General features: G+C 42.5%; 1 protein-coding gene across 6 annotated transcripts in view; it reads left to right on the top strand.

The window, feature by feature from the left end:
- The window catches only part of DCLK2 (doublecortin like kinase 2), a 192,912-nt gene that overhangs the window by 134,499 nt on the left and 36,721 nt on the right, over positions 1–21,692 (top strand). For 3 of the 6 annotated variants that reach the window (XR_006272512.1, XM_043484756.1, XM_043484737.1), the window contains 3 exons: positions 7,398–7,473; positions 8,839–8,947; positions 14,159–14,216. Coding sequence is in view for 5 of the 6 variants with exons in the window: in XM_043484756.1 (XP_043340691.1) it covers positions 7,398–7,473; positions 8,839–8,947; positions 14,159–14,216 (243 nt within the window). In the remaining variant the exon portion in view is untranslated. The remainder of the gene's footprint in view (positions 1–7,397; positions 7,474–8,838; positions 8,948–14,158; positions 14,217–21,692) is intronic. The other 3 variants (XM_043484766.1, XM_043484747.1, XM_043484779.1) reach the window with 1 other exon arrangement.

The following is a 21,692-nucleotide window of genomic DNA, read 5'->3' as shown; positions in this document are numbered from 1 at the left end:
TGAAAGAGTCCAGATGCTCCTACCATCCGTTTACACTTTATTGAAGAGCGTCTCGTTCACACGCAGTGTCCAGGCACCGTCTTCATGCTATCTCAGTGTCCTGGCTACTGATGGAAGGAGGAAGCGCATTAGCATTTTAAGAGATTTTAATAAAAACATTTAGTTGGACAGTAGAAATGGGACAGGTTTAATCAGGGATGCCATATTTTATTCTCTCCTTGCTTCAATAAGAGAATAGTTCTCTTGCCAGGGACAGGAAAATCCATAATTCTGCCTGGTAAACGGAGGGGATCTTGTAGTCCTTGCTTTTGCCCTTGTGTTTTCCTTCTTCGTTGTCTGCATGTCTCTCGGGGCACCAGGAGTGCCTTATATGTAACAATTGGCACTTCACGTTTGCCCGGGATCTGTCCAGAGGTCTTGGTGGATACCCAGCTTTTCTTGGATGCTCGGAGCACCAGGCTTCATTGCTGGGAGGTCAAACAAACTTAGAGGGTAGAGGTGTGATTCAGTTGTGCCAAGTGCAGACTCATGCTCTGGCGCAGCAGCTCCTGCACATGGGTTACAAACCATCAGAAAGAACCACATTCTGGAACAGTGAGCTTTCCAGGAAGGGTTTTGCATGTACACATATGCCTCTTCATTAGACTATAAACTTCAGGCTCTAAAGACCGTGGCCCTAATCTTTGCATCCTCTAAAAGTCCAGCACAGGTTGTTGCTGATGGAGGGAAGGAAAACCGTCCCTGCATCTGATCATGTCCTGTCTGTTGAGCTGTGTTATAATGTAATGATTTCGTCATTTTTTGTATGCATTTTCATTTTCTTCATGAAAACTTTTTTTTCCCCCCAAATGAACATGTTTGGACAGGTGATCAGATGCATCACTTCTGTTAGTTCTATTAGTTTTTAAAGGCTGGAGGTTTAGCACTTTGAAAGAAAGTATCATTCTGTTGGAGAGTTTTGAAAATTGCTCTTGTTGCCATCAGCCTTTGCTAAGAGAGTTGCATCTCCTGGTGATTTAGTGAAACCTTTGTCAGATACACGTGGAAACAGCCTTTTGCGTTGTCCCGCGCGCTCACACTGTCCGCAAGCCGCCTCGCAGGCCAGCTTCAGCCTAGTTCTCTGTTTGGTCGCTACACCGTCAGCGTCCACCACCTGCTCTGTCTCCTGGTGTCTTTTCTGGCCCCTTGCCACCTCTGAATCCCAACACAAATCGTTTGTAAGCGCTGGGAATCAGGATAGGTGTGAATGAGAATTTAATCAAAAGAAACATTGACTGTGGTTGATAGGAATTCAGTCAGTACTCCAGGGAGTCACCCATCCGTGTGAACATGTACACGGAGGTAAAGATGCCTCTTTCTGGACTTCTCTCTTAGCCCGTGAGTCACACACAGCACATCAGTTTGTGATAACTAACTTACTCAGACAGCTCAGGGAAGACCTGTGAGAAGAGGGTCACCACTTCCAGGAGAGCTAAGCAGGCAGGCCTAGAGGAGAGTGGGGACAAAGGCAGGCCGCGGTGGACGTGGGGTCCACACCCCGCACACCCCCCGGGCTCTGAGTGCTAGGCAGGGAGGTGCTTCCAGCCCAGTGCCCAGGCCAGACCCAGCCTGCTGCACCCCGAGGGTGTGGGGTGGCCCCTTCCTGGGTTGTGAAGTACAGACATGCAGGTCAGCCAGGCCACTGTCCACCACTGCTCCCCCGGCATCGACAGTCCACCCCTCCATCCCTGTAACCTAGAGGTGAGCTGAGATCAAAAGGCATCTTTCTGGTTACCTTTTGAGATATGAAACTTCCCCCCAAATGACTTTCTTCTTATCTTTATTCTGTTAAGAATCTGTTGTTGTCCGGTTGCTCAGTCATGTCTCACTCTTTGCTGTCTCTTGGACTGCAGCACGCCAGGCTTCCCTGTCCTTCACCATCTCCTGGAGTTTGCTCAAACTCATGTCCACTGAGTCAGTGAAACCATCCAGCCATCTCATCCTCTGTCTTCAATCTTTCCTCCTGCCTTCAATCTTTCCCAGCATCAGGGTCTTTTCCAATGAGCCAGTTCTTGGCCTCAAGTGGCAAAAGTACTGTATCTTTAGCTTCAGCATCAGTCCTTCCAATGAATATTCAGGGTTGCCTGGCTCTAGGTGAGTAATTATACCATCATGGTTATCTGGGTCATTAAGGTCTTTTTTGTATAGTTCTTCTCTGTATTCTTGCCTCCTCTTCTTAATAACTTCTGCTTCTGTTAGGTCCATACTGTTTCTGTCCTTTATTGTGCCCATCTTTGCCTGAAATATTCCCTTAGCATCTCTAATTTTCTTGAAGAGATCTCTAGTCTTTCCCATTCTATTGTTTTCCTCTCTTTCTTTGCATTGATCACATACGAAGGCTTTCTTATCTTTCCTTGCTGTTCTTTGGAACTCTGCATTCAGATGGTATATCTTTCCTTTTCCCCTTTGCCTTCTATTTGTCTTCTTTTCTCAGCTATTTGTAAGGTCTCCTCAAACAACCATTTTGCATTTTTGCATTTCTTTTTCCTGGGGATGGTCTTGATCACTGCCTCCTGTACAATTTTACAAACCTCCATCCATAGTTCTTCAGGCACTCTGTCTATCAGATCTAATCCCTTGAATTTATTTGTCATTTCCACTGTATAATCATAAAGGATTTGATTTAGGTCATACCTGAATGATCTAGTGGTATTCTCTACTTTTTTCAATTTATGTCTCAATTTTGCAATAAGGAGTTCTTGATCTGAGCCACAGTCAGCTCCCGGTCTTTTTTGCTGACTGTATAGAACTTCTCCATCTTTAGCTGCAAAGAATATAATCAATCTGATTTTGGTGTTGACCATCTGGTGGTGTCCGTGTGTAGAGTCTTCTCTTGTGTTGTTGGAAGAGGGTGTTTGCTATAACCAGTGTGTTCTCTTAGCAAAACTCTAGCTTTTGCCCTGCTTCATTCTGTACTCCAAGGCCAAACTTCCCTGTTACTCCAGGTATCTCTAGACTTCCTACTTTTACATTCCAGTCCCCTTTGATGAAAAGGACATCTTTTTTTTGGTGTTAGTTCTAGAAGGTCTTATAGGTCATCATAGAACCATTCAACTTCACCTTCTTTGGCATTAGTGGTTGGGCATAGACTTGGATTACTGTGATACTGAATGGTTTGCCTTGGAAACAAACAGACCATTCTGTCATTTTTTTTTTTTTTAATATTTATTTTTATTCATTTGGCTGCACCGGGTCTTAGTTGTGGCATGTGGGATCTAGTTCCCCCACCAGGGATCGAACCCAGGCCCCCTGCATTGGGAGGATGGAATTCTACACACTGGACCACCAGGGAAATCCCCATTCTGTCATTTTTGAGATTGCACCCAAGTACTGCATTTTGGACTCTTTTGTTGACTATGAGGGCTACTCCATTTCTTCTAAGGGATTCTTGCCCACAGTAGAAGATGTAATGGTCATCTGAATTAAATTTGCCCATTTCGGTCCATCTTAGTTCACTGATTCCTGAAATGTCAATGTTCACTCTTGCCATCTCCTGTTTGACCACTTCCCATTTACCATGGACCTGACATCCCAGGTTCCAGTGCAATATTGTTCTGTACAGCATTGGACTTTACTTTCACCACCAGACATCTCCACAAACGGGTGTTGTTTCTGCTTTGGCTCAGCCTCTTCATCCCTCTTGGAGCTTTTTCTCTGCTCTTCTCCAGTAGCATACTGGGCACCTACCAACCTGAGGAGTTCATCTTTCAATGTCATATCTTTTTTGCATTTTCATACTGTTCATTAAGGATCCAGTTGATATGAATTTAATTTGGATTTCTTATTTCCTTGAGTGACAGTTTTCAATCCAGGAAGTGTTGCATTAGAAGAGAAAACTGACTTGGAGTGAATTATATAGAAACGTCTCTTGGAGCCATTGTACACTCAACAATTCAAAAGCCTTTCTCATACACTCATTTGAAGGCCCTATGTTAGGCGTTTTGAGGAAAAATACTGATAACTAATGCTGGGTTAGTGCTACCTGTCGTTGACTGTGCTAGATGATTTACACTTCTGCTGTTATAACTTAGTCACTCAGTCGTGTCTGACTCTTTGTGACCCCATGGACTGTATCCCTCCAGGCTCCTCTGTCCATGGGATTCTCCAGGCAAGAACACTGGAGTGGGTTGCCATGCCCTCCTCCAGGGGATCTTCCCGACCCAGGGGTCGAACCCAGGTTTCTTATGTCTCCTGCATTGTCAGGTGGGCTGAAGACTCGAGGGTTGTTCTGTTGGTTGTGATGACACAGGGAGGTTCTGGGATCAGAAGTCTCCTCTGGAAAGGCTGCCCTGGCAGTGGTCGTGGCGCGGGCAGGCTGGCGGTGACTGAGGCGGCCTCTGGTGGAGCTGTCCAGAAGCTGAGGACCGGGAGTGGTTGCTGTATCAACAAATGCTGCAGAGAACATTGTGGTTTTCTTTTCAGCTTCCCTTCAGGTCACCTTCTAGGGCTTGGTTTTTAAATTCTAACTTTTAAACATTCTAGCATAAATTCCTGCTGAATTTGGAATTGCCTTCAATTTTAGCAGGGAAAAAGGAAACAAGCCAAAAAGCTAAATTTTGAAAAACTGTGTCCACCAATGACCTGTATTATGAGGAAGGAGTGAGTGAGTTCTGAGGAGCGAGGTGTTCAGCCACCCGCAGTTTTCATCAGGTTAAGGGTGGCCAGAAAGGGACTCACACGCACACCCACGTTTCTGCCTGACTGCTCACCTGTCAGACTGCCGGACACACACTTAGGGGAGGCGTGTTTATTCCTCAGGGCAGGGCTAACTGGTGCATCTCAGCACTGGCTTTCAGTGGCCTTGGGTTTCTTAGCAAGACACACCACTCCTGGCTTTACCATCAGTAAGTCCTTTGACATATAAACTCCTAAAAGGAATACTTTATTTTTTTTTTTAAGAGAAGAAAGTTAAGAAAGAGAAAAGATTGAGTTGGGAAGTGTAATAGCCCTTGAGAATTATTAAAAAAAATTCCATAAGCCTCCAAAATAATACATAAAATAGTAGTAAATAATGATACATATTTTGTCATTTGATGCATTTGAACTGTGGAGAAGACTCTTCAGAGTCCCTTGGATTGCAAGGAGATCAAACCAGTCAATTTTAAAGGAAAAGGAAATCAATGCTGAATATTCATTGGAAGGACTGATGCTGAAGCTGAAGCTCCAATACTTTGGCCACCTGATGTGAAGAGCTGACTCTTTAGAAAAGACCCTGATGCTGGGAAAGATTGAAGGCAGGAGGAGAAGATGTCAGAGGACTAGATAGTTGGATGGCATCACCGACTTAATAATCATGAGTTTGAGCAAGCTCCAGGAGGTGGTGAAGGACAGGGAAGCCTGGCATGCTGCAGTCCATGGAGTTGCAATGAGTTGGACACAACTGAGCTACTGCACAATAATAACAGTGGTAAACATACGTATCATCACAGAAATAGTCAGTTTACCTGTGTGTGCTCAGTTGCTTCAGTTTTGTCTGACTCTTGTGACGCTATGGACTGTAGACTCTCAAGCTCCTCTTCTTGAGATTCTTCAGGCAAGAATACTGGAATGGGTTGTCATTTCCTACTCTAGGGGATTTTCTTCACCCGGACATAGAACCCATGCCTGCCAGCATTTCTTGCATTGCAGACGTCATCTTTACCTACTGAGCCACCTGGGAAGCCCTTTTCAGTTTCAGTTCAGTTCAGTCGCTCAGTTGTGTCCAACTCTTTGAGACCTCATGGACTGCAGCACGCCAGGCCTCCCTGTCCATCACAAATTCCCGGAGTTTACTCAAACTCATGTCCATTGAGTCAGTGATGCCATCCAACCATCTCATCCTCGGTCGTCCCCTTCTCCTCCTGCCTTCAGTCTTTTCCCAGCATCAGGGTCTTTTCAAAGAGTCAGCTCTTTGCATGAGATGGCCAAGGTATTGGAGTTACAGCTTCAACATCAGCCCGTCCAATGAACACCCACGACTCATCTCCTTTAGGATGGACTGGTTGGATCTCCTTGCAGTCCAAGGGACTCTCAAGAGTCTTCTCCAACACCACAGTTCAAAAGCATCAATTCTTCAGTGCTCAGCTTTCTTCACAGTCCAACTCTCATATCCATACATGACCACTGGAAAAACCATAGCCTTGTCTAGACGGACCTTTGTTGACAAAGTAATGTCTCTGCTTTTTACTATGCTGTCTAGGTTGGTCATAACTTTCCTTCCAAGGAGTAAGCATCTTTTAATTTCGTGGCTCCAATCACCATCTGCAGTGATTTTGGAGCCCAGAAAAATAAAGTCAGCCACTGTTTCCACTGTTTCCCATCTATTTCCCATGAGGTGATGGGACCAGATGCCATGATCTTAGTTTTCTGAATGTTGAGCTTTAAGCCAACTTTTTCACTCTCCTCTTTCACTTTCATCAGGAAGCTCTTTAGTTCCTCTTCAGTTTCTGCTGTAAGGGTGGTGTCATCTGCATATCTGAGGTTATTGATATTTCTCCCAGCAATCTTGATTTCAGCTTGTGCTTCATCCAGTCCAATATTCTCATGATGTACTCTGTGTATAAGTTAAATAAGCAGGTGACAATATACAGCCTTGACGTACTCCTTCTCCTATTTGGAACCAGTTTGTTGTTCCATGTCCATTTCTAACTGTTGCTTCTTGACCTGCCTACAGATTTCTCGGGAAACAGGTCAGGTGGTCTGGTATTCCCATCTCTTGAAGAATTTTTCACAGTTTGTTGTGATCCACACAGTCAAAGTCTTTGGCATAGTCAATAAAGTAGAAGTAGCTGTTTTTCTGGACCTCTCTCACTTTTTCGATGATTCATTGGATGTTGGCAATTTGATCTCTGGTTTCTCTGCCTTTTCAGTTTACCGAAGAATTTAGAGATATTTGTGTGTTAGACTGGGGACTTCAGCTTTTTGTTAGGTGGGAACCTATCATTTAGTTTTATCTTTTTTTTCCCTCTGGTTCCTAGTTTTAAAAAAAATCCTTGTGATGCCGCAGAGGAATTCCTGCTGTTTTAGGGTGGTAAAGGAGTTGGTTGAGCCAGGGCTGCTGTCTGGGTGCTGAACCCTCCAGAGGGCGTGTGCTGTGGGTGACTACCTTGTTCATCGGTGATGCCGTGAAAGTCTCCTTTTCTTTACTTCATTGAGATCAACAGTAACACAGTATCAAAGAAGAGGAGCACAGTGTCAGTTTTCATGATACTAATTGAAAGCACTGTGTCTAGGGGAGAACTGTATTAATGGGGCTGTGTATAGGAGGACGGCTGAGATGAGAAGCAAGGGGATGCTTCCTCTATTTCTGTATGATTCTATGTGGAAACTTACCCACATAGTCGATAAGCTGAATAAATAATAAGCACTGTCTTTTGCAGCAGGTTTCTGCGCATGGCCGATCTTCTTCCAATGTCAACGGAGGGCCTGAAGTTGATCGTTGCCTGAGTCCTGAAGGTAGTTCTCAGTATGTTTACTTTTTTGTAACAGAAGCCATCCGTGTGAACTTGGCGGACCCACACACCCCCTTGTGCTTTACGATGGTCTCCCTAAACACCATGAGGTCATGACTCCAGTTAAACTGTTCAGCCTTAGTTGTCAGGGGTCGCATCAGTGTTAATTAAGCAATCCCAATTTCAAACTTTAGTTCTGGGTTTCCATTATTTTTCCCTAGTGGCAATCTGCTGGGAAAGATTGAGAACAGGAGGAGAAGGGGACGACAGAGGATGAGATGGCTGGATGGCATCACTGACTCGATGGACTTGAGTTTGAGTAAACTCTGGGAATTGGTGATGGACAGGGAGGCCTGGCATGCTGCAGTTCATGTGGTCACAAAGAGTCGGACGCGGCTGAGCCACTGAACTGAACTGAACTGAAACTGCCTACAATTCCTAAATGTAGACTTTCGTTTTTCTTAGATACTCCAAGTAGGCTTCTTTCTTTGATGCGTGCTGTGTACAGTCCACTTGAGGATGCATTGTGAAAAGTGGTCAGTCTTAACCACTTCCTCCTCCTGCCCCCCCCCCCGACCTTCTTTCTGAGATAACTTTGAGCCAGAAATTTGCATTAACTTAACTTAGCTTAATTCATGACTGGCCAGAATTTTCTTTACTAGAAAATCTTGAAAAAAAAAAAAAAAGGTCTAAGATTAAATCCCCACCATCACCCCCTTCCCCTTTCCCCAGAATTGACAAAAAATTTAGAGTTTTAGTTAGACTTCCCTATTACCCAAAGTTAATCACTTATTTTCAGGTGATACTTCAGGAATTTGTTCAGTTCAGTCGCTCAGTTGTGTCCGACTCTTTGCGACCTCATGGACTGCAGTACACCAGGCTTCCCTGCCCATCACCAACTCCCGAAGCTTACTCAAACTCATGTCTGTTGAGTTGGTGATGCGATCCAACCATCTCATCCTCTGCTGTCCCCTTCTCCTCTTGCCTTCAATCTTTCCCAGCATCAGGGTCTTTTCCTATGAGTCAGCTCTTCACATCAGGTGGCCAAAGTATTGGAGTTTCAGCTTCAACATCAGTCCTTCCAATGAACACCCAGGACTGATTTCCTTTCGGATAGACTGGTTGGATCTCCTTGCAGTCCAAGAGACTCAGAAGAGTCTTCTTGATTTTGTTGGTTTCTGATTTTAGCCAACAAGGCTAAAAGGAAATTGGTGATTCAGGTGTTTTATTAAGAAAATATGCTCAGAGGATTTTCTTTAGTTTTACTATAGATATAGAAGTGCATTTAGATTTGTTGTTTTACAAATATGTAAAAATCAAGGTGAAATGTGATGTATTCATCAGAGTATGCATTTACCCTTTCTTGCAGGTGTGAATGGAAACAGGTGCTCTGAGTCGTCGACTCTTCTTGAGAAATACAAAATTGGGAAAGTTATTGGAGACGGCAATTTTGCAGTCGTCAAAGAGTGCATGGACAGGTGAGGGAAGATAATCGCTTGTTCACTGATGCATACATTTCTGCCTTGGAATTTATTCTTACCTGAATGAACAGAAGGCCTTCTCAAAGACTCTGCCCTAGGGACTAGAGGTTTTGCCTGCTCACGGGCAGCTTGACTGCAGCTCGCCAGGCTCCTCTGCCCATGGGATTCTCCAGGCAAGAATACTAGAGTGGGTTCATGCCCTTCTCTAGGGGATCTTCCTGACCCAATGATCAAACCTGCATCTCCCTCATTGCAGGCAGATTCTTTACTGTCTGAGGCACCAGAGAAGCCCTTCCCCGTAATATAAACCAAATATTGCCTTGGATTTCTAATGAGCCTTTAGAAGTCATATTTTAGATGCCTGTTGCTTGGGCAACAATCTGTGTAACCAGAGCTAAGTAAAGGAGCTGCTTTCTGCACCATATAATGAGCAGTAAACCTCCACCAAAGATGTAGCAAAACAGAAAAACTGCAGTTACCAGAACTTTCTGGACACCTCACCTCCTGCCCATCCCCCACAAGAAAAATTACCTCCTAGAATAGCTAGAAAAACAGCCTATAAGTCCAAAGACTCTAAACTGAATCTTTTCCAGTTTTAATAGTTTACCATTTCAGAAATCAAGACCTTAAAATAAGGCTGGAAAAGCAGAAATATTTTAATATGTGCAAAAGTTAGCTGATTCTGATCTTGAATAAAGTCAGAACTCATGTATCCTGGACTACTGATAATATGAAATTAAATATTAAATGAGGGGGTTCCTGCAGGTATTAAATGAATTAATACAACTATAGCATTGAGAACAAAGCCTGGCACAGGTAAGTGCTGTAGGAGATTTTTTTTTTTTTAATGAATCGTTTTCTTTCCCATTTTTCTCTGGCTCAAGGATGAGACCTGATACATCTCTCAAAGTAGAAAGCAGGTTTATACTTTACACACATATATACAAACATGACTGAGTGACTAACACACTATATATACATGCACACATGCGCACTAGGTTGCTTCAGTTGTGTCCAACTCTTTGCAGCCCTGTGGACTGTAGCCTGCCAGACTCCTCTGTCCCTGGATTCTCCAAGCAAGAATATTGGAGTGGGTTGCCATGCCCACCTCTTCCCACCCAGGGAATGAACCCACATCTCTTACGTCTCCTGCATTGGAAGATGGGTTCTTTACCACCAGATATCAGTCAGTCAGTTCAGTCACTCAGTCGTGTCCGACTCTTTGCGACCCATGAATCGCAGCACGCCAGGCCTCCCTGTCTATCATCAACTCCCGGAGTCTGCCCAAGCACATGCCCATCAAGTCGGTGATGCCATCCAGCCATCTCATCCTCTGTCATCCCCTTCTCCTCCCGCCCCCAATCCCTCCCAGCATCAGGGTCTGTTCCAATGAGTCACCTCTTCGCATGAGGTGGCCACACTATTGGAGTTTCAGCTTCAGCATCAGTCCTTCCAATGAACACCCAGGACTGATCTCCTTTAGGATGGACTGGTTGCATCTCCTTGCAGTCCAAGGGACTCTCAAGAGTCTTCTCCAGCACCACAGTTCAAAAGCATCAATTTTTTGGCGCTCAGCTTTCTTCACAGTCCAACTGTCACATCCGTACATGACCACTGGAAAAACCAGAGCCTTGACCAGATGGACCTTTGTTGGCAAAGTAATGTCTTTGCTTTTTAATATGCTATCTAGATTGGTCATAACTTTGCTTCCAAGCAGTAAGCATCTTTTAATTTCATGGCTGCAATCACCATCTGCAGTGATTTTTGGAGCCCAGAAAAAATAAAGTCAGCCACTGTTTCCACTGTTTCCCCATCTATTTGCCATGAAGTGATGGGACCAGATGCCATGATCTTAGTTTTCTGAATGTTAAGCTTTAAGCCAACTTTTTCACTCTCCTCTTTCACTTTCATCAAGAGGCTTTTTATTTCCTCTTCACTCTCTGCCATAAGGGTGGTGTCATCTGCATTTCTGAGGTTGTTGATATTTCTCCTGGCAATCTTGATTCCAGCTTGTGCTTCTTCCAGCCCAGCGTTTCTCATGATGTACTCTGCATATAAGTTAAATAAGCAGGGTGACAATATACAGCCTTGATGTACTCCTTTTCCTATTTGGAACCAGTCTGTTGTTCCATGTCCAGTTCTGACTGTTGCTTCCTGACCTGCATACAGGTTTCTCAAGATGCAGGTCAGATGGTCTGGTATTCCCATCTCTTTCAGAATTTTCCACAGTTTATTGTGATCCATACAGTCAAAGGCTTTGGTGTAGTCAATAAAGCAGAAATAGATGTTTTTCTGGAACTCTCTTGCTTTCGATGATCCAGCAGATTTTGGCTATTTAATCTCTGGTTCCTCTGCCTTTTCTAAAGCCAGCTTGAACATCTGGAAGTTCACAGTTCACATATTGCTGAAGCCTGGCTTGGAGAATTTTGAGCATTACTCTACTAGCGTGTGAGATGACTGCAATTGTGTGGTAGTTTGTACATTCTTTGGGATTGCCTTTCTTAGGGATTGGAATGAAAACTGACCTTTTCCAGTCCTGTGGCCACTGCTGAGTTTTCCAAATTTGCTGGCATATTGAGTGCAGCACTTTCCCAGCATCATCTTTCAGGATTTGAAATAGCTCAACTGGAATTCCATCACCTCCACTAGCTGTGTTCGTAGTAATGCTTTCTAAGGCCCACTTGACTTCACATTCCGGGATGTCTGGCTCTAGGTGAGTGATCACACCATTGTGATTATCTGGGTGGTGAAGATCTTTTTTGTACAGTTCTGTGTATTCTTGCCACCTCTTAATATCTTCTGCTTCTGTTAGGTCCATACCATTTCTGTCCTTTATCGAACCCATCTTTGCCTGATATGTTCCCTTGATATCTTTAATTTTCTTGAAGAGATCTCTAGTCTTTCCCATTCTGTTGTTTTCCTCTGTTTCTTTGCATTGATCGCTGAGGAAGGCTTTCTTATCTCTCCTGGCTATTCTTTGGAACTCTGTGTTCAAATGGGAATAACTTTCCTTTTCTCCTTAGCTTTTCGCTTCTCTTCTTTTCACAGCTATTTGTAAGGCCTCCTCAGACAACCATTTTGCCTTTTTGCATTTCTTTTCCATGGGGATAGTCTTGATCCCTGTCTCCTGTACAATGTCACGAACCTCCGTCCATAGTTCATCAGGTACTCTTGTCCATCAGATTTAGTCCCTTAAATCTATTTCTCACTTCCACTGTATAGTCATAAGGGATTTTATTTAGGTCATACCTGAATGGTCCTGTGGTTTTCCCTACTTTCTTCAATTTAAGTCTGAATTTGGCAATAAGGAGTTCATTATCTGAGCCACAGTCAGCTCCTGATCTTGTTTTCCCTGACTGTATAGAGCTTCTCCATCTTTGGCTGCAAAGAATATAATCAGTCTGACTTTGGTGTTGACCATCTGGTGATGTCCATGTGTAGAGTCTTCTCTTGTGTTATTGGAAGAGGGTGTTTGCTATGACCAGTGCATTCTCTTGGCAGAACTCTATTAGTCTTTGCCCTGCTTCATTCTGTACTCCAAGACCAAATTTGCCTGTTACTCCAGGTGTTTTCTTGACTTCCTACTTTTGCATTCCACTCCCCTATAATGAAAAGGACATCTTTTTTAGGTCTTAGTTCTAAAAGGTCTTGTAGGTCTTCATAGAATCGTTCAACTTCAGCTTCTTCAGCATTACTGGTTGGGGCATAGGCTTGGATTACTGTGATATTGAATGGTTTGCCTTGGAAATGAACAGAGATCATTCTGTCGTTTTTGAGCTTGCATCCAAGTACTGCATTTTGGACTCTTTTGTTGACCATGATGGCTACTCCATTTCTTCTAAGGGATTCCTGCCCACAGTAGTAGATATAATGGTCATCTGAGTTAAATTCACCCATTCCAGTCCATTTTAGTTTGCTGATTCCTAGAATGTCGACATTCACTCTTGCCATCTCCTGTTTGACCACTTCCAATTTGCCTTGATTCATGGATCTAACATTCCAGGTTCCTGTGCAGTATTGCTCTTTACAGCATCAGACCTTGCTTCTATCACCAGTCACATCCACAACTGGGTATTGTTTTTGATTTGGCTCCATCTCTTCATTCTTTCTGGAGTTATTTCTCCACTGATCTCCAGTGGCATGTGGGCGCCTACTGACCTGGGGAGTCCCTCTTTCAGTATCCTATCATTTTGCCTTCTCATACTGTTCATGGGGTTCTGAAGGCAAAAATACTGACGTGGTTTGCCATTCCCTTCTCCAGTGGACCACATTCTGTCTATATACCATATACTAATTTAAATAAAGTTTATTCTTCCAAGGTAGGCCATCAGTGTTACTATGACCACTTGGCAAATGTAGCTTGTGATTGAGAGAATTAATGTGTTCTGAGAATACCACAGTGTTCTTTGTTGAACTGTTCTCCTGAATTCTGAAAGATGTATTTTTGGCATGTTCAGCTTAAATGATGTTAAAGGTGATTAAAGGTTAAATAACATCATCCAGATTCTTGTGTCCAAGGAAATGATGTCTCTCACTCACTTCTCTTACTTCATACTTTATCACTGGAGAAGGAACATGGCAACCCAGTCCAGTATCCTTGCCTGGAGAATCCCATGGACAGAGGAGCCTGGCGGGTGGTCCATGGGGTCTCAGAGAGTTGGACACGCCTGAAGTGACTGAGCACGTGCAGACTGGGGTGTTGAGAGGTGTGGGTGAGACGGCTCCAGGTCTTCACTGCAGTTTGACTGAGAAATGGACAGTGGAAGTCTAGGGACTTCTCAGTTTTGAATTGTGGCCTGATGGGCTAATGGATTCATGTAAAGACATTGATAAAAGAAATTTTTCTGTTACTTTGATTCATTTTTCTAAATTTTATTCTGTCTCCTAAGAGAACTATTTTTGAGATTTAAGTGTGGGAAAATATCTTTCGTCCAGCTCTGATGCAACAGAATTTAACTATTTTAAATATGTGAGTTACTTAATAATATTGTAATGATTGATATTTATAAAAGGAGATTGACAGTGTGGCTTTGTGGGTTTTTAAAAAATCTTTTTGGGGGGATTTTTCTCCCAGACTCCACTCAGCATCCTCTCTGGTGTATAGAGGAGGAAACCAGTCTGTCTTCCCAGAGTCTGCTGGAGAGGAAATCAGGAAGGATGGTGTCTTTGATGTGTGTCTTTATATGGCCTTCCTCTGTTTATTCATAGGTCAACCGGAAAGGAGTTTGCCCTGAAGATTATAGACAAAGCCAAATGTTGTGGAAAGGTACAGTATATGTGACTATTTTGTAAAAGAAACTAAAACACTTAGAGCCGTTTGCTGTGGTGAAGGAATTTAGTGGTGATTTGATGAGCTCGTAACAGGAATTAACTGCTGGTAGTATTTGGGGAAACCATATCATGCTTTTTTTTTTTTTTTTTTTTCTGAAACCTTAATCCTAAAACAGTATCTTTATTTGATCTTTGTCCTAACCATCGAAAAATGTAAGTTCTCTTCTCTGGGAGATGCCTATTTCAGAACCCAGCCACACAAAAAAAGCTGTGTCAGGAACAGTGAGGGGTCTGAGACTTGACCCTACTTTCAGACTAACAAATTAGCCTTCTAGCTTTGTGGCAGAAGATACAGCATTCCTGCATCAGAGACCAAAAAACAGTTACTCGTGGCATAGCAGGCAGCGTGGGCTCCATGCTCACGTTGGTTCCTCTTACCTCCCAAGGCCCATAGTTGGGTTTGTATCCCAGTGGAGGATCCCCAAGCCTAGGAAACCCCAGTCTTAGGAGGGAGCCACTAGTATCCTCAGAGGGGGACGTTATTACCGTGGTCAGGAGACAGATCTGTCCTCCTGGCCAGGGCAGACACCGTCTTTGTGTTCCAAGTATGTTTGCCGTACAGACATCCTTGGAAAGATACTTGTAACGAGAGCTGACGCGGGATGTGCGCACACACCGTGGATTGTCTCTCCAAGTGGATGAACTTTTTTCTCTGTCCCACTCTCAAGATCCAACTGGGGGAAAAAAAATCAAATGGTGGGATGCTGCTAGATTACTGGTATTTTAACTATATTTGAAAAGATAAATATTTTCTAATAATGACGACAAAGACCTTTTTAGATTCCTTTCTGGTAGGTAGCCTAACAGGTAAGAGATCAGGCTCTGGAACTCATGGTCCAACTCTGAACTCCTGGCATTTGAAATGTGGCCAGTCTGAACTGAAATGTTTGCTAGGTGCAAAACACACATCAGATTGTGAAGACTTAATACTCAAAGAAGAACGTAAGATACTTAATATCTTTTGTATTTGATTACATGGTGAAATGGTAATATCTTGAATATTTAAATAAGTCATAAATTTTACCTGCTTTTTATATTTTTTAGCATGGCTACTAGAAAATTTAGATTTACATGGGTGGATCACATTGCTGTTGAACAGTGCTACTCTAGACAGATTGTATTAAGTTTAATCCTGTGTCTTCTTGCTGTGTGACCTTGGAAAAATTAGTTAGGCCCTCTGTGCCTCTGTTTCTTCCTAATAATTAATAAAATGCAGTTATTAATAATGTTTAAGATATAAGTTATTGTGAATTAATTAAGGCATGTAAGATATGTAGAAAAGTACCAGTATATAGTAAAAGTTTAACACTTGTTAGCTGTTAATATTATTAATAGGCCAGAGGGAGTCAGAACTTATAACTAGGAGGACTTGATATGACAATGGTGGTCTTATATTTATGGAACTCATAAAACTGTTCTTCATCAGACATTTACAAAATAGTGTATTTTTAACAGAAAACCTAAAATAATTATGGTAAAATTTCTCAGAGTCCCAGAATGTAAATCCAATAGGCAAATTTGTCATATACTTTTTTTCTTTTTACTGCATTGTGACAGCTAATGAAGCAGAGTCTGTGCAAAATGCTCCCTTTTCTTTGAATAAGGTTTTTCTAAATTTAATTTTCTTTAAATAATTCTGTGTTTTTTTACCTATCGTGCTGACAATCTGATTATATTTTCAACTGCTGAGCCTTTCTCCGTGTGGAAGTGGGTGTTGCTCTTTGTATCTGATATTGTGTGATTTAAGCAGAATGTGTTGTAATTTGGGGAGCCAGGTTCTAAATAATTGCATTAAAGTATTTCTTCATAAAAAGTTTAAAAATAATTATGATGGAAAGAATACTGTTTACCTGATTAAAATTTAAGCAGCAGTCTCAGTAGTTGAAAAAAAGATCTTCATGCAAAAAAATACAGTCTGATAACACCAAGTGTTAAGGCAAATGAATAGGCCACTTCAAACATTTGGGTGAAGAAAAAAAAATTGAGGTATTGTTTTTCCTTGTAATTGAATGTCATTGTATTTTTATAATTCATGCTCATATAGTTAGTTTTCACCCTTCTATTTTGCTTACTTGAACAATTATTTCCACATTGTATGAAATTATAATTTCAAAACGTTAAAAAAAAATGGACAGTTGATTACAGTACTGTGTTGGTTTCAGATGTACAGCAAAGTGAATCAGTTGTTTCTTTTCAGATAATGTCAGTATTTCATTGTGGGTCCTTATAGGATGTACAGTAAATCCTTGTGGCATGTCTGTTTTATGTGTAGTAGTTTGTATCTGTTCATCTCATACTTGTTTTCAATAAGTAGATTTTTCCACTGAATTTTATACTTCGGAAAAAATGGTATAGAGAATTTTCTTTTTAAACAAAATCTTCAGGTATTAAGACACTCTCCTGGGGCATTGTTCATTACCTCTGTTTTGTGAGATGTACACAGAAAAGTAATAATGCTGAAAACAATATCTGCCATTTATCAAAATGTAATGTTTATCCAAAATGTATTATCTATCCAAATGTATTATCTATCCATTTATCAAAGTGTATTATCTATCAAGGCTTGGACATTTTAAGAATTTTGCACATTATCTTTAATGACTTGCAAAACAGATGTTTTATAGATAAAGAAATAGAAACACATATTAGATAGCTTCCCAGAAGTCACACAGAGGCAGAGCGGTGATCGGATCTTTGGGTTAGTCCGTCACGCTCCTGCTCCAAGTTCAATTTCTGCCTTTGTTCCTGTAAGAAGAAGCTGGGGAAAAATTCTTAACGTCTGACTTTCTATTTGCTTTTTCTGTAATGTGTATGAGTGTTATTAGATTAATTCACTGTTTATCTAACATCTGATGTTTGTGTGAGATGCTGTGCTAGGAATAGGGTGATTTAACATACAAATTAATACCAATTCTGTAAGGAGTGTTTGGGAGTTCAGGGAAGCAGATGAGAAGCAGATGCTCAGTGGCGATGCCTTAGAGAAAGAAGTGTTGGAGCTGAACTTGAGCGGTGGGTAGTGGCAGACTACAGTCCATGGAGTCACAGACAGTCAGATGTGACTGAACGTGTGTGTGCATGCAGGGCTTAAATAGGCAGGAATGACAGAAGGGCCTTAGAGGCAGTCAGCACAGCCTGAGCAGGGGCCCAGGAGGTGGAAAGCACGTTGGGTTCTTCCAAGTAGGAGATTTTCTTAAATTAAAGTATAGTTCATTTATAATGTTGTGTTTCTGGTTTACAGCAAAAAGATTCAATTATACATATATTTTTTAAAATTATAGGTCATTACAAGATAGTGAATATAGTTCCCTGTGCTATGTAGTAGGACCTGGTTGTAGTAGGAGTATACTGGTTTGTATCCGTTAATACCAAACTCCTCATCTATCCCTTCCCCACCCCCTTTCCCTTCTGGTAACCATAGTTTGTTTTCTGTATCTGTGAGTCTGTTTCTGTTTCGTAGATAAATTCATTTGTGTCATATTTTAGATTCACATACAAGTGATTTAGGGCTTCCCTGGTAGTTCAAACGGTAGAGGGTCTGCCTGCAATGCAGAAGACCCGAGTTTGATCCCTGGGTAAGGAAGATCCCCCGGAGGAGGAAATGGCAGCCCACTGCAGTATTTGGTATCGTATGGTGTAATATACGTCTCTGTCTGACTTACGTCGCTCAGTATGATCATCTCTAGGTCCATTTCGGTTGCTGCACATGGCATTATTTCATTCTTTGTATGGCTGAGTATGAGGCTTCCCTGGTGGCTCAGAGGATAAAGCGTCTGCCTGCAATGCGGGAGACTTGTGTTCAATCCCTGGGATGGGAAGATCCCCTGGAGAAGGGAATGGCAACCCACTCCAGTATTCTTGCCTGGAGAATAGAGGAGCCTGGCGGGCTACAGTCCACGGGGTTGCAAAGAGTTGGACATGACTGAGCAACTTCACTTTCACTTTCATGGCTGAGTATATTTCATTGTATATATGTACCACATTTCCTTTGTCTGTTTATCTGCTGATGGACATTTAGGTTGCCTTCACGTCTTGACTATTGTAAATAGTGCTGCAGTGAACATTGGGGGCATGTATCTTTTTGAATGAGCATTTTCTCCGGGCATATACCCAAGAGTGGGATTGCAGGATGATATGGTAACTCTACTGTTGTTTTTTTTTAAGGAATCTCCACACTGTTCTCCTTAATGGCAGCACTAATTTTTATTCCCACCAACAGTGTCTGAAGGTTCCCTTTTCTCTACACCCTTCTCTAGAATTTATTATTTATAGACTTTTTAATGATGGCCATTCTGACTGGCGTGAAGTGATACCTGATTGTAGCTTTGATTTACGTTTCTCTGACAATTAGCAGTGTTAAGCGTATTCTCATGTACCTATCAGCCAGCTGTAAGTTTTCTTCGGAGAAATGTCTTTTTAGGTCTGCCCATTTTTTGATTTGGTTGTTTGTTATTTTGAGTTGTCTGAGTAGTTTATATATTTTGGAAATTAAACCCTTGTTGGTTGCATTGTTTGCAAATATTTTCTCCCAGTCTGTAAGTTGTCTTTTTATTTTGTTTGTGGTTTCCTTTGCTGTATGAAAGCTTATAAGTTCAATTAGTTTATTTTTGCTTTTATTTCTGTTGCTTTGGGAGACTGACCTAATGTCAGAATGTTTTGCCTGTATTCTCTCCTTGGAGTTTTATGGCGTCCTATTTTGTATTTAAGTCTTTAAGCCATTTTGAGTTTTTTTGTGTGTATATGGTATGAGGGAATGTTCTGACTTCATTGATTTACATACAAAGTAGGAGATTTTTGCAAGATCTACCTTGGGGCCAGATTTATGGAGGCTTCTGAGAAGGCTATGATGTTGATAAATTTAAGAATTCTTCTATGCCTAATATTCTAAATGTAATTGTTCTGAATATTTACTGAATTCCCACAGTGTGTGAAGCCTGGCGCTTTCTGTAGTGTGCTTAGAAGTGGCCCTTCCTTCCCTTTCTCCCCAGAGTTCTGCATTCATTATCTACATGTTATGGGTCGGGGCAGGACAAAAATCTAAATGTATGCTATATTAGCTTCCTGAGGCTGTTGGAATAACTTCCCAACCAGCTTGATGACTTACAACATTTTTCTCACTGTTTCAGGGGCTGAAGTCTGAAATCCACTTTCCCTCTGCAGGCCGTGGGGGGAAATCTATCTGTTCCTTGACTCTAAGTAGCTTCTGGTAGCTGACAGTATTCCTTGGCTTGGAGGAACACATCACTCCAAATTCGGCCTCCATCTTCACATCTCCCTCTCTTCTTTGTGTTTATTTTTCTTCTGCTGACTGTGAAATTTCCCTCTGCCTCTGTCTCAGAAAGACACTTGTAATGGCACCCAGAAAATCTACAGTTTTTGCTTTGTTGCAGTGACTTTAATCATACCTCCAGAGACATTCTTTTCCTCAAGTACAGTAGTATTTACAAGTTCTAGGCATTAAGACCTGATAACTTTTTGTGGCCATTATTCAACCAACCACAGTCATCACATATAACTATTGAGCATCTCGTCTCTCTCAACGTGTCATCCTCAGTGGTGCTCACCCCACAATATACATACTGGCTGTAAAACTTGTAACAGTGAGCAGTGAGTGATGTGATTACTCAAGAATGAACCGTGCTGGTTCCTGCAGAGCAAGGTAAACAAAGACCTCCAAGAGAGCAGGGTGAGAACTGCGGCCGGAGTGAGCGCAGGGGGCTCTGAGGACAAATTCGAGGGTTTCCTAACCCAGCTGTGGTTAAGCAGGGGAGGCTACCTGGAGGAGGTGAGATCCCCCATCATTCTGAGGAATGAATAGGAGTTCACCAAGAAGTGGGGGAAGAAAGTTCCAGACAAAACTGCCTTTGCAGATGCCTGGAGGCCTAGAAAAAAATTGGCAAAAGGGGTAAAGAGGGAATGGGCATATTTTGAGGCTACTGAGAAGGCGGGGGTGGGTGACTGATGAGCTGGGCAGGAGGACGCGGGAGGGAGGGTCAGGGTAGAATGCCCTTCTGCTCCGGGCACCCAGGTCCATTCAATGAGACAAAGGACACAGGCAGGAAAGACTGGACGCTAGACGAATCGTTTGGTTTGGGAGCATTGTTTATTCCCCAGATCCATTTGTCTCTGGCTCTGTCTATCTGTCTCTCTTTTAGATGTTAAAATCTACCCTGGCCAAGGATAAGGCTGTACCCTTTGCCAAGTTGGCAGTTTTCTTTGTCATTTATTCTCACACACAAAACCATGGCATACCGCCAGGAAATGATTCATATGTAAATTATTTGGAGTTAGAATCATGAATCACTTAACATAAATAATGGTGGGTGGTTGAATAATGTACGTTCAGTACAGTTCGAGACAAAAGTGATGTTCATCTTGTATTTAGAAATATTTTTCTGGAAAATGTAACCTAGAGAGGATGTATTAGAAACAATGATTACATATGGGCTGTATAAGAAGTAGGAAGATAACATTTGTAAAGATTTTTGTGCACCGTTCGTTTTGCTTCTGAGGATGGTTTACTTTAAAAAGTGGATTGTTCCTTCAAAGACATTTTTACAGGCATAGTCAGAGGTTGGGAAACAAATAGGCCCCACATCCCAACAAAACCCTTCAGTATGTGCACAGAATACTAGGCATTGTCGAGTAGCATACAGCAAGCCAAGATAATAAATAGTGGTGGAAAAAATGTTGTTGGAATATCCACTTAATATTTGAAATGTAACACGGCCGGAGGCCCAGGGCCAAGTTACACAGTGCGTCCCAGAAGAGGCTCTGCTGTGCCTTTGCATGAAGAAGATGACTTTGGAGAGGTGCAGGCTCCCTGCGTTCTGGACTCTTTATTTTAGCTCCAGTCAGCGCATTCTTGGGGTACTGGTGATGCAAATTATTTTATATATGTCCCTGGAAATTAGCATCACATGCAGAGCCCCTACATAGAGGTACATTTATAGACTCTCCCCAACCTCGGGCGATGGAGAGGAGGGAGGAGAACTGACATGATAGATCCATTTAGCTTCAAAATCAAACGCCTGTTTTTCTCCTTTGTCGACTTGGCGTCACACAGAGTGAAATAAACTCATTCAGTTGCCTTTACCTGTTCACAGAGGTACAGCCACCTCTGCGGTTACTGTGATTAAGGACTCGGTTGGCACAGATGAGCCAAAGGCTTCTAAAGACGTGTGTGAACATGGCTGGTTTTCTGAGTCTTTGTCCCTGTGGCCACAAGGGCTTGGCTGCCCAGCCGCTCACCCTGGGAGCACCCAGGGCTCTGTGCCCGCCTGGTGACGCCGCCGCCCTGGAGGTCAGCACCGTGCGACTGGGGCCGGGTCGGCAGCCCGGCGGCCTCTCCACCGTGCTCAGTTAGGGTCTGAGACCTGCCACCCTTCCCCGGGTGCCAAGTCCGGAACCAGCT

The sequence above is a fragment of the Cervus canadensis genome, chromosome 1 (assembly GCF_019320065.1).
Source record: "Cervus canadensis isolate Bull #8, Minnesota chromosome 1, ASM1932006v1, whole genome shotgun sequence".
Lineage (NCBI taxonomy): Eukaryota > Metazoa > Chordata > Mammalia > Artiodactyla > Cervidae > Cervus > Cervus canadensis.
This window is presented reverse-complemented; position numbering and strand designations above follow the sequence as displayed.